The sequence below is a fragment of the Sturnus vulgaris genome, chromosome 13 (genome assembly GCF_052056855.1).
Source record: "Sturnus vulgaris isolate bStuVul1 chromosome 13, bStuVul1.hap1, whole genome shotgun sequence".
Classification (NCBI taxonomy): domain Eukaryota; kingdom Metazoa; phylum Chordata; class Aves; order Passeriformes; family Sturnidae; genus Sturnus; species Sturnus vulgaris.
In genome coordinates this window covers 7,157,302-7,170,981 of record NC_142255.1, presented here as the reverse complement: position 1 = coordinate 7,170,981, position 13,680 = coordinate 7,157,302, and the positions used below count along the sequence as shown (strand labels likewise).

General features: G+C 37.6%; 1 protein-coding gene across 3 annotated transcripts in view; it reads left to right on the top strand.

Annotated features, from left to right (window-relative positions):
- MYZAP (myocardial zonula adherens protein) overlaps nucleotides 1-13,680 on the top strand; it is a 43,589-nt gene that overhangs the window by 19,026 nt on the left and 10,883 nt on the right. For 2 of the 3 annotated variants that reach the window (XM_014874119.2, XM_088172490.1), the window contains exons 5-10: nucleotides 963-1,076; nucleotides 1,944-2,096; nucleotides 4,897-5,022; nucleotides 5,941-6,069; nucleotides 7,807-7,892; nucleotides 10,006-10,111. In XM_014874119.2, the coding sequence (XP_014729605.2) occupies nucleotides 963-1,076; nucleotides 1,944-2,096; nucleotides 4,897-5,022; nucleotides 5,941-6,069; nucleotides 7,807-7,892; nucleotides 10,006-10,111 (714 nt within the window). The remainder of the gene's footprint in view (nucleotides 1-962; nucleotides 1,077-1,943; nucleotides 2,097-4,896; nucleotides 5,023-5,940; nucleotides 6,070-7,806; nucleotides 7,893-10,005; nucleotides 10,112-13,680) is intronic. The other variant, XM_088172489.1, reaches the window with a different exon arrangement.

The following is a 13,680-nucleotide window of genomic DNA, read 5'->3' as shown; positions in this document are numbered from 1 at the left end:
TTTTGTTCATAAAGTTTGTTTGAAGTTTGCTCTTCCGGTATCCTGCCCTGGGCTTCTTCACACAAGTTCTTACTTTGTAACTTTCTTAATCCATCCAAAGCATTTCTGCTTTTGTTTGTTTTACATGAGCACACATTTATAGAAGGTTAACAGTGACTACTTGGCCTTTGCTCTCTATACTGACCTAATCTGTGTATGGCTTGGTTACTTGTCCCCTGTATCAATCCCTGGTGTTCTTCTGTTTTTATCAAGAAACAAATCTGGTCCATCTAGGAATGTGAGCTAGATTGGCTTCCATTAGTAACACTCTTTTACTCTTTATTATTGGATCATTCATAATTACTTACACTGTTTGGGTTTTGGTCTCTTCTTGAACGATGTAATTTTGTGTCTTTCCCCCCTTTCAGTTTTTAATCATGTGTGTGTACATATCAGAAAGTGACTAATTTGCACACAGCAAAGCCCTCTGGCTTCCGCTCCCCGCTTTTACTGTTTCATCCTTACGTCTTCTTTGATGTTGCTTCTTTATGTACCTGATTAGTCAGTTCCTTCTTAATTAAGGCTTTTCTACAACTCACAGTTCTAGATTTCCTTATTTCTTGCATTCTTCTGCTTTTTGCTCTGAAATTTACAATCTGCCCACTCTATGTATAGAATGTTTCTGAATAGACAGCTGCCAATTGTCCTCTTGTCCTTTCAAAAAGAGCAGCTTATACAGTGATTGTAGACTAAAAATAAACTTAGATACTTTTGCCTTATTTCTGTTAGATTATTTGGACTTTAAGTTTGTTTGTTTGTGAGAATATACTTTGAGGTGTGTATATTTTAAGCATCCTAGTAACGTGAAAACGACCTTGGCATCTTTCTCTTCTGTAGCTCTCTTGGAAAGAATAGGTAAACTTGATCATTATTCTATATAAAACTTTTTTGTTTTGTTTTGTTTTGTTTTTTTCCCTGCTCAGGTGACAAATGCTCATCAGGAATCCTTAGAGAATCATGTGCGAGTGCAGGCTGCAGCCTTAGATAGCTTTAGTGAAATGAACAGCTCCTTGACATCAGCATCAATAGACTTGCAGGTACATCTTCATAGCTGCTTCCCAGCCCACAGCTGCCTTTTCTAACATGGATTTCAAAGCATCCAGAACACATGGATGACAGATACAGATTCTAACACTAAGCAACACCATAAAGTATTGTCTTGGATATCTAAAGCACCTAATTTAGGGAACAAATTAAAAGAGTCCTGTTTTTTAAACACAGGAAAAATTATAAATAGTGTACAATAAAGAGATATAAAGAGATACTTTCATGCAGCAGATTAATACCACAAATCATGTGTCTATGAAAGATCTAAGGTGAAAATGTGATTTGGTCTGTATAGTGCAAAATGGTGAATCTCCTGACTTAGTTCTGCCTTCAGTTGGTAACAGAAATGAAGTGGCATGTTTGGATGCCAGACACTTGTGAGATTTTACATACCTGTGAAATGCAGGGGGAGGTACAAGGTGGGAATGCATTTTCTTTTTTAAAGACTTCTAAATTCCCATATATCTGAGCTGAACAACTTAATGTCCCTGCTTTCTTGTATGTAACAAGAATGTTACATTCCTGTACATTACTTTCTTGTTTTCAGTCCACTGCATTTTTTATGTATGGCAAGGCCCTTGGAGAGAAGGGAAGGTTACTCATACTGAAATGTATCCATGTTCCTTTTTTTTTTTTAATAGTGTCCCAGGACTTGATTTCACTGAGTATACTCCTCACAGAAATACCTTCTGGCAACAACAAAAGCCATAATTTTAAATATTAAAACTTGCAAAACTATTCACGCTGCATTAATATGTCAGGAAGCTTTTTAAATGTGCTGTTTCATAATCTCTTGCCTATATTAATTCATCAAATTATTTCTGATTTTTAATATGTTCTTTGCCTCTTTCTTCTAGAAAACTCTAGTGGATGTTACATTGGAGAACACTGATATAAGGGAACAAATAAGGAATTTAAAACATACACATGAGCAATCTATGGAAAAGCTGAGAGAGAAGCAAAAGCAACTGGAAACGGCACAAATTGAAAATCAGTTACTGAAGTTAAAGGTGTGGTATATAAACTCCTCTAAAAATACTGCACAGTAAGGGCATTAGATGCATGTTAAATGAATTCCTTGGCCTTATCTGTAAAGGGTTCTTCATTCTTCATGCCCTCGTCATGCCCTCGAGCTCACTTATTCCTCTGAATCAATATTGGTTTAATAACAAAGAATCTCAGCTGGTGACAGGCAGTCTTCACATAACATGGGATGTAACATAAAAGTCAGAGATGTTGACAGGTGCAAATTCAAACCATTAAATGGTTATTAGCATTCATTCCTATTAAGTGAAGGAATATTACAACTCTACACATTGCTACATTAATTTTGTGGTGTTGAGTTTCTTTGGTATTGCACCATTTTTAATAGGTAGTCTGTTAAGTCTTAGGAGCATGTGGTCAGCAGGTAACAGCAAGCATCTTCAAAAGAGAATTAAGCTATTTCTTTCAGAGAAATGCAAGGAAATAAAACACAAACTTCAAGGTTTAATATGACAGAAATCTTGACCATGTTGTCTCCTCATCAGCCAATGTATTCCTTTAATCTCAAAAAACCAAGCCCACAAAAAACCCAAATAAAACAAACACACCTTCCCCAGAAACCTTTGTGTCTGTTAAAATTGCTCAAAGTAGACCAATTTGGATATAGTACTAAATCAGAATTTGTCAAGTTTTGAAAAATTGGTTATTATTTTTGGTAAAGTTTCTGAAATTAAGGTGACTGCAGCTATATTCATGTCTAATTTTGCCAGAGAAGGTGTTTCTTTCTGGCTGTTTTGCTAGTGACTAGCACTCATGCTTAATGTTGAATGGCTAAACAACAAAATGTAAGTGCATCTCATGTTCTGCTTTCCTCTCACAGTGAAGCTCTACAGGCTATCAAGGTAGCTGTATTTGGCACCTGCTGTTGTCAGCAGGAAATAAAAAGATGAAAAAACCAAGTAACAGAAGCAAAGATGACACAACTAAGATTTTAAAACAGGAATTTGGGCTTCACTAGAATAGTAAAGACATGCCCCAGCAAGTCAGGAGTGTCTGCTTCTGAGAGCAGGGAACTGCAACTTAAGTCTCAGTTCAACTGAATGCATAAGGATTTATCTTCAAGCATGTTAAGCTGCAGAATACATGCCCTGCATTTACACAGCAAAAGTGTAAATTTTGCCCTCACATTTTCAGTTTTAGTACCAAGTTAGTGAATAATATACCTCATTAGTATCTTTGACAGTTAAATATAAAATTGTGTCTCAAAAGGTGCCAAGACATCTGGGAAATGATTCTAGGAGTGAATGTAAGAGGATGGTGGGGGATCTGGGAGGTTAGTGTTGAAAAGCAGTAACTGCTGTGTACCATGATTACATTCTGGGTGGAGAACACACCTGTGAGGCTTATTAAGGAGCTTTGGTTTTTTCATAAATCTGTAATAACTTAGAGTGGAGATGTTGCTTAAGTATATTATAACACATGCCCTGATACATCCACCTTTTTACACTTGTTTTTATTGTCCTCATTGCTCAAGGTGTAAGGAAAGGAATGATGGAGATAAAAGGCCAGAGATCCTGTTCCAGTTCAGTGTATCTTGAGGAATCTGGGGTTTAATAATTGGCTTTCTCTAAATGATACCATTCTTTCAGGCTTCCTGAAATGTGGGAGGTTCATTTAACTCCACACCCTCTCATAAAGTGCAGGTCACTACCTGTGCCCCAGGGTTGGCCTAGCTGAGATGACAAAAAGGGACAATTGCAGTACAAGTGGAGTCCTTCAGGGCTCATCCCTTTCCAAAGAATGAAACACACTGTTGTTTTTCTACAGGGTACTGAACAAGCTTGTTTCTGCCATGCAAGATGAACTCAAGGATTTACTAAACATTTTGGTCCTTGAAATAGGAAAAAAAATCTAACCCAAAACCTTAATCATCAGAACTCTGTATTTTGGAGCTGTGTTAAGTGTGGTGATCAGCAGGAACACTTTATTCCTCCTCTTCTGTCACTTTTGTAGCACCCACAGCATTTCACTATAACGCTGGTTGATTCACAGCATCTCTAGGAAGAGAACTAAGACCTGTACTAGCTGTTTTACTTACTTTTATTGTGGTTTACACAGTAGATGGGCCTAAGCTGTGAATATCCTTAATTACTGAGGGTGTGGTTCAGTCAGTGTTTTCAGTCAACAGCAGGAAATCCGTCTCTGAATTACCATTCTGCCTTCTTCCCTGTAGCTCTAGTAAAGTCTCTGGTTCTGTTGTTTAACCCTTCCACACACCTGAGAATTTTAATTTTCAGTTTGATTGCTTTGCTGCATGGTTATCCCAGTTCTTATGCCTACACAAAGAATGGAATGTGAAAAACCAAGAGAGAGCAGGGAGGGTACTGCAATAAAGCATTGCTTTGAGTGTTCATGGTCATTTAGAAACAGGAGTTGAATCCAGTCCATCTCTAGTCCACACTTGAGTAAAGCAGGAGGAGACAGTATGGTTTCATTGGAGGAACAAACCAAGTGACTTGGAAGCTCTTATGGCATTTGGTTCAGCTGTTATGGCTGTTATGGTTCAGCAAAAAGGCATGGCCTGATCTTGGATAAGAAATGACTAAATTCAGACAACTTGATGGAACAGTGACTTCTGCAGACTCAAACTATATGAATACTGGCAGAATGCTGAAAATGGTCTTGATGCAAATGGAAGTCTACTTTTGCAATGTCAGATTTATAACAAGGGGGAACTTTAAACTCTTATCTTCTCATCATGTGAACTCTCTCTCCTGCTGCTAGCAACACTGTACTGACTGATGGGGCAATCTTCCTCTCTCATAGGTGGAATCATCGCAGGAAGCCAATGCTGAAGTCATGAGAGAGATGACCAGAAAGCTGTACAGTCAGTTTGAGGAAAAAATGCGAGAAGAGGAACAGAAACACAAGGCTGAGAAAGAAATGCTCCTGGTATGTACAGCCAGTCTGTAAGAGCAGTGCTTAGCTTGGAGGTCATTTCCCAATCCTTCATACTCTGGAGTTGATGAGTTTTCCTTCACTTCTGTCTCTGTAATTAGTTGTGCCATAGTTACTAAGCTTTCCAAACTTCTGGGGTTCTAGGACTAAGAAAATTATGTGTTCAAATATAGTCATGTCAATAATAATCTAGATTTCAAAATCTGAAACAGGGTAAGTAGGTTTCTTAACTTCTGATTCTCCCAAAAAGGAAAATACAATGTCCAATTTTAAGTGACGGTTTAAGTAGGAGAAAAGGGAACAACTTCACCGAATGCTACTGGAGCAAGAATTCTCCTATCCCCCAATTTCCCTCCAGCCCCAAGTAAAACCTTTCTATGAGCAGTCAGTTGTTGCATTTTTAAAAATGATAGAGGCAGATAATGATGGAGATTGAAGATAGATGCTCCTTATTATTCATATTGCTTTACATGTAAGGAAAAGTACAAAACTGAACGTGGCCAACTATTGTGTTTAGAAAGCTGTCTTTTGCAGCAGCATATTTTTCTCATGCTGTTATTTAACAGCATCCTCAAGGAAAGGGAAGGGAAATCAGCTATCTAAGAAATGGGTAAAAGTTCCTCTTGGATTGTCATAATGATGCTTTACTAATACCCGTATTAGTATATTTCAAATATTCAAGTAATATTTCAAAATACCCCCAATCTTTTGCTCTATATAATTCACTTTTAGGGTCATATATAACATATATATTAACATATATAACTCTCCCAGATTTCTGAGCAGGTGTAGTGAAAAGCTTTGAGCTCTTTAGGAGCTGTTAGCCTGGTCCTATAGCTGAAAAGAAGATAAAGAAATATTCCTCATTAATATATGAGCTGCTAATGCGACTGTAAATGTTCTTGTTTGTAGGAGGAAACAAATCGGCTTCTGAAGGCTATTGAAGAGGCAAATAAGAAGATGCAGATCACAGAAACAAGCATCCAGGAGAAAGACCAGAGAATTGGTGAGCTGGACCGGCTGATTGAACGCATGGAAGAGGTATTGAGAGCTGATTGCTGCCTTGAGAGGAAATGCACAAGTGCAGGGAGGAAATTTCACTTGTTATTGTTCTCCTGCTCAGTGACATACCATTGCTGTTTGCATCTTCATTACTGTATTTATTATATGAGTAAATGCACCTGGACTGCCATAGAGATCCTGTGATGAGGAAGTTCTCTCTTCCTGGTGGTCCTTACAGGGCATCATTTATTTAGGAAATGAACCATTATTTTATAGAGAGAATTTAAAAACCATTCAGTGTCCATTCAGTGTGCAAGGTGTCCTAAGCCTAATTGAGTAATAATGACCCACAATCTCTTAGATTATGTTAGAAATGTTGTTGTGGTAGGTCTCTATAGAGTGCACAGAGTTCTGTCTGTGGATGGGTGAGAAGCTGATGGAGAACCTACAGGGTGGAAGGCAGGGGCAGGTGACATTAGAGTGGGGGCTACCCTGTCAGGAAGACTGAAAGGATGAGGCCTTTTACAGACAATAGGAGCAGCCTCTTGTTCACAAGCCCTGGCCCTCATGGGGATTTTCAACCACCCTGATATCATTTGGAGGGACAACACAGCAGAGCAAAAGCAATCCAGGTTCCTGGAATGTGTTGATGATAGCTCCCTTCTCCAGTGGATAGAGGAGGCAGTGAGGAGAGGTGCTGTTCTGGACCTTGCTCTCACCAACAAGGAGGAACTGCTGGGCAATGTGAAACTCAAGCACAGCCCTGGCTGCAGTGACTATGAAATGGTCTTGGATGCACTTTGGCATTTCTCATTTCATTCAATAGCAGGCAGGTCATTATCTTCAAAGATTTGTGTCTCACTATCTCAAATACAAGAGCAGAGAGTGTTTTAGTCAGTGGAGGGAGTACAATCTTCTGATCTTTTAAATGAAGTGGGTTTTTTTTTCATAAATTTCACTTTATTGTAATACATATATATCAGTATCTACTGAGAAATACGTTTTTATAAGCCAGGCTTGTTGGCTTGATTGGTTAGTCTAATGTGCATTGAGCCCCTTTTGTCTAATGTTTGCAAATCCATTAGTAGAATTAATGATTATACTGAGAAATTATTCAGCTTAATATGCCCCTGTAGTGTCTCCATTAACTTCACCTGGGCTTCAGCCTACAACTTTTAAGTATTATGCAGTGAATGTAGGATTGCAGTACAGTTTACAAGTATAGATGAGTTCCTTCACATTAGTTCTTTAATCTGGCTGATACTCAGTGAGTCTGAATGCCTCTTAAATTCCCATCAAGGTGCATAAGGCACTTACACTTCTCTGTTAACTTGTTTGGCTTAGACCCCAAGTCCTCATAGATCTTCACAAGCACTCTGCTGGTGGGCACTTAAAAATAAACAGGAATGCTCTGGGAGAAGAAAATGTAGCAATACCTTTTATCTCAGCCTTGGATTGGGAGATTTTTTGGAGTGATAATGTGATTTATGTAGTTCAAGATTTTGATGACTCATTTTTATTGAAAAAATTAAGTTTCAAGTACAGCCATACATCTTCATATAGGAAATTGAAAACTGATCTTGTTTCCATGCATAGCTGGGAAATTGATTTTATTATTACATATTCTGTGCTGCTTGGCTATAGGAAATACATGAATTTTGTTTAATCAGTTTCTATTTTAATTTCACAATGATGTTTTGAATTGCAATGAAATACACTTTTTGAAGCCTTTACATTTTGATACATGAGAACTGAATGATAACTTTTCTTGTTCAGGAACGTCGCCAGCTGCAAAAACAACTTGAATTAAATGAACTACAAATATCTGGAGCAAAATCTGAAAACAGCTCTGACAGTGAAAGGTGAGATATGACTTGCCTGTGGAACTTCTATTCTTGCTAGGAAACTTCAGGGGTTTCTTTGGTTTTGTAGACATCTAAATTTTGCATTTTCTAACTTTAAAACTGCACTCTGGTAGGGATTGTCCATCTGAATATAGTTTTATTTATATGTAAAATATCAAGACATTTTTTTTTTGCAACAATGACCACCTTCATGCATCTTTTCTGAAAAGTTGTTTGCAAATGGGCAGAGTCCATGGTAGATAGAACAATCTGTGGCTTGCATTTTTCTTAAATCTGCACTCCCAAATTCAGAGGAGTATGATCCTGACTACGAATATTTTCACTATCTAAACTCAAAGGTTTATATGACACTGCTTCAGTGGGCAAAGATGAATTATAACCAGAAACGGAATAATAGTACTTGATTACTACTTATGGTTCTGTGGCACCAGAAATTCAGTTTTAAGGTTTGGGTGTCTTGCTGTTCTATGGGAAGCATAAACATAAAAGGAGGTCCCTGCTGAGAGCTGCTCAGTGCCTTGTATTGATCTGTGACCAGCTTCTCTGCTTTCAGAGTTAGAATGGCATTTCACAGCAGCCTGTTAAAATAATAACTTCAAGTGAACAGATGTCACTTGCATACAACATAGAATATGGAGATGAAAGATAATTGCTGTTTTCCTTTACCTCTGAATAATACAGACTCTTCTTGCTTCAGTGAATCCTTTTCAGTGTGAAAAATTACACTGCAGTAAAAGGGTAAAGGCAGGAATTTGTGCAATGCAAGCAAGCTCACGGTTGCAATCTGTGCCATGCAAGCAATGAATCTGTGTTCAGAGGATGCTGGTTTATTCTTAAGTTATCTTTACCTGTCTGTACCTTATCAGACACTCGAGCTCCACCTTAGGAAGGATGTCTGTTCCATTTCTCCATTGCTATCAATGCTTAAGATCCTGAATCTTCCAATGAGATATAAAATATGTGCTGTAATTGCAATCAAAATATAAATTAATGTTTTGTGAGATCTTAATATGCCCAACTGAAAAATCTACAGCAATGCTTTGAATTTTTTGAGTCTCTGTCAAAGTGCTGCAGTTACATTTCTGCAGAGTACTTCACTGTTAATAGAGACTCTTTTGGGGGGAAACAGCATACAATTCAGTCATTCACTGGAATCATGTCTTACAGTTTGCCATCTGCTGCTTTGTCTTAGAATGATTTTTCTATTTGCAGCTTTAACAGTTTTTTTTTTCTGCTGTGAACAGACCAAGATGAAAAAAGCCTTTTTGTTTTTGATTCCCTTCCTTCCATTCTCAAATTCTGTCCAGTCCTGAACCTAGGAGTACAGCAGTTTATTTTGTAAGCAAGCAATTCTTTCTTTGACAAATTTTAAGAATTGGGCATTCATATAAAAATGGAGACTCCCATGGCCAAAGAGACAAAACCTTACGGAAAAGCTTCACTCCTGCTTCCTTGCATATTCTAAAGCTACTTTTCTGACAAGCTGCCAACTTGTGGCAGGAGTTCTGTGGGAGTTCACTTTCTGTATTAAACAGATTTGAAGAAATGCAAAATCTATCTGAAGAGTTGTATGCACAAATTTAAACCATTCATCGCATTCCTGCTGACTGTTGAGGAGTTAATGCTATTCCAGTTAGCATTCTGCTGCAGTTGGCAGCTCTGCCAAATTCTTGACTCAAGGCTCCCCTGCAGTAAGAGAGCTTTGAAAGCAGACCTGCTTCCTGGCTTTTGTTTAGCATACATTTCCAAAATATTTGCAGGCAGTAGTAAGTCAGGCTAAATGGGTCTCTCTGAAGCTAAAGATCTAGCTGTCTAAAAGCCTTTCACTAAAGGAAAACACATCTTGAGATGAGTTTTGTCACATTGTTTATTTGTCAGCACTTCACCCTCTGAGTAAGCATGTCAGTATGCAAGAGTGCATACATAAAGATGAGACAACTTGGGTGGAGGTGGCCACTTGGACTAAGATCACATTAAAATGTACTTTGGACAATTTGACATCTGTCAGTGCAATTTGACTTGCCTGTCCTGATTTATGGTGGATTGTTCTTGTTCAGCTTATACTGCATAGCTCCCCACTTACAGCCTTGATTCTTGCACGTTTTGCCAGGTCACAGCATTTGGAGGAGGTAGCAGCCAGCCTGAGAGAGAGGATCAAGCATCTGGATGACATGGTCCACTGCCAGCAGAAGAAAGTTAAGCATATGGTTGAGGAGGTGAGATAGAGTAAAGTAACTCGGAGTCTTTAGGGAGCACTGATTCTTTTAGTCCATAATCCAAAGAGAAATGTGTTCTTTGTGCAGTTGCCTTATGCCACCTTTGTTGCAGTGGAAGTTAAGCATCTGGAGCCAGTGAAGCAGAAAGAGTAGATGAAAGCAGTTTAATCCAGTGGCTGAGGGTTATATACTGTGATCTTTAGGCTGACACTAAGTCTGTCTCTCTTCATGAGTGTTCAGGAAATGCAACACAACATCCAGCTCAATTTGAACCATTCAGAGGGTACCTCTGATATGATGACATGTCATTAATGGTCTCCTTCCTTGTCCAGAAGTGGAAGGCAAAAGCTGACCTTTATTATTTTGTTCTTCTGGTTTTGGTACATTTTGTTTGGGTTTTTTTGTTTGTTTGTTTAATGTGATTCCTCACAGAAATAGGTGAACAAGCACAGTTTTTCACAGTTTTTCACTTTCTCTTCTTACCCTTGTCTGTCTTAGCTGCTACCATTTCCTGTAAAATTTTAAGTGGAATTTTGCTGGATAGATCCTTTAGGTTACAGGCTACCTATGTGTCAGGAAACTGTTCTGCAATCAGAAGGCTGTAATTGCAAACCTTTCTGTTTCTCCAAGTGGAAAGAATGACATGGGAAATAGATAAGTTTAAATTGGAGCTTTACAAAGCTGACTGACAGCTCTATTAGAAGAGCCTCCTACTGCACAGAGGATGGGTGTTTATGAGATACCTTTGATTTGTATCTACACATCATACATCATATACTCAAGATATCAAATGTTTAGAAAACACTCAAATCTAAGGCATTCTTTCTGCATTCACAATGTGCTATTACAGGACTTCTGATTAGGCATGGAGATGTTCCATTTTTGTCAAGTTTGGATTTATATGTATTTATGTATACTTTGTTTTATAAGATTCTGATGTAGTCCTTCTGTATGATCAGATGTGTGATACTATGTACCTTTAACACAGAGGAAATAATGTTCTTCTGTTGTATCAGACATATCAAGTCTTGAGGTTTTGGTTTTAGTTTAGTTTGCCATTATCACTGTTTTAAAGCATCATAGCTGGTCTAAAACTGAACTTACAGTCTTTATACCATGGTATTTTATTAAGGAAAATTTCTCCAGTCCAATAATCCAACCCATCTAATTAATGGATTATGGGAACAATTATTTAGTATGTTTTGTATCTCTGTACACCAAATGAGTTTTTTCCGTCGGTTCTAAAGGATCTGTGATACATGTGGGACTCTGAATGAATCTAGTAATACATGAGAATGGTGACCTACATTTTGCCCTTTATTACTAAATATATTTAAAACTTCTGGTTGTAACTTGACCTCTAGTGGGCTGCATTGGTATAACAAGTCCTTTCAGCTCCATGTTTTGTTTTGGACTAAAACCATATATAAAGCTTGAGCCAATGATTGATTTCATTAATATTAGATTTAATGGGTGAGTTTAGCTTACTAATTTCTTATAATGTATATCTGCTGGTGCCTTAATATACACAGAAAACCCTCTAGACCATCTGGTTATCCTATTAAACGAGAGTTAGGCAACCAAGTCACTACTTAATTGTCAAACATGTCTGCTCCTAACTGCTGTCTGACTGCATGCTTTTCAGATTCAGTTAACCCTGCATCAGTCTTGACTACCACGTAGCCATAGGGTAGATATTTTTGCTCTCTCCTTAATTCCTGTGTGTTTTAATTTTTATTTTAATTTAGTTTACTTGAGAATTGCATGAACACCTATGTAGCTACATCTATATTTTCACTAGCTAAAGACTCTTGTACCAGAGGTTTGATCAGGTCAGGTGGTACCAGATACAGCAGGCATTTAATATTTGGGGCTTTTTTTCTTAGTTTTATGCTATTTGTTGCTTGTGTTTGTACTGTGTTTGAGAAAATTTCCATAATATAGTTGGCATGCCCTGCTTTAAACTGCACTCTTAATTAAAAGCCTAAAAATGGAAGCTTTAATAATGTAGAGAAGAGTAGCTGTTCACCATGGGGCAAGAGAAAAAGCATTGCAGATATGTATGTCCACAACTATCCATGGTGCTTTTCATGATTTTGTGCTTTTCTCTACATAACATTAGATAAGTATTTTTTGGCTCATTTTAAGCAAGCACTTGCTAACTATGCCATAGAAGCTAAAAAAAATGGCAATAAAAATATTGAAAAGGAATGCTATCTGAAGAGTCTGTTCTGAAGTTAGGTTAAAAACTAGTGAGCAGCAGCACTAAAAATATCTGCTAGAGTAAATAGGGAAGATTGCACTACTATTTCAGTCCCGGAAGACATGTTCATCAGGGTATATTTAAACACACATCCTCCCTGCACTAAATTTAACTGATTGCAGAATGGCAAGGAATATCAAGAAAAGTGTAATGAAAACCTGCCCTGTTACTCATTATTGCAGTATTTTTATGGCTGTTATCTGTAAAATAACATGCCATCTTAAGGTTTATGGGGGTATTATAATGATATTGATAACTTCTATTTAAATAATTGAGAAAGAAAACTAAATAATTCAAAAGCTAGACATCTTGCTTTCTGAAACACTTCACTTCTCTGTGATAGTCATTAGAGTGAAAACAGGCTAACCTGGGAAACTCAGGAGGGAAGTGGAAGGAAATTAAGTAGTCAAAATTATCAGCAGTGCTTGTTTGAAGCTGAAACAGAGCTACTGTATGAGCTGCTAGGTGAGAAAACCTAAACTTGCTTGACTACAGGATGAGCTTTGTTCAGTATTAATCTTCGTATATTGGACACAGATCTGAAAGATAAATAAGGGGTTTACTCTTCCAGTGTAAATCACAAGAACTTTATGCTGTTACCATCTCCAATTCAGAGAAATTTAAGAAATGAACATCACTTCAAAGGGATTCTGAACAAACAAGATATACTTCTTCAAAGTCATATGGAGAACTGTCAAAATTGGACAAGTACTGAGATTAATTTCCTGGCTGATAAAAATCACAAAATAGATTGCTCTGAAACCCTTTTTGGGAAAGATGATGAATGGTTTGCAAGTGACAGATGCAGGGCATTCTATAAAAGAACAGCAAACAGCCAAGAGGAAGTCACAGAGAAGCTTTATAGTGGAGTTTTGTGATGCAGCAGGCAACTCCAACACCTCTGGTTCTATTTTGATGGCATTTAAAAATGTGTTAGCAGGTGGTGGTCAGTCCTAACTTAGGCATGAAAGGGGATGATGGCAGAGAAGTACCAAATGTAGGAGGCCATGGAGGTAAAGAATATTGACACATTCCTCTTCATAGATCTCAACATATTGGTACTGAATGCAATGGTTATGTGATCTAGGGAATTGAGCCCAGGCAGAGGAGGACGCTCACAATTCACTGTGCTTATACTCCTTAGCAAACAAAAAATTTGCTTCTAATTTTTTTCCTCTGAAAATAAATCCTTCCGTCTCAGGCACCAATAGAACCTTTTTCAAACTTGATCTAGTCAAACCAGTCATAAATTAAATAGAAGCACAGAAAATAACTTTCAGAAGAAAAATAAATGGAAGAAATAAAA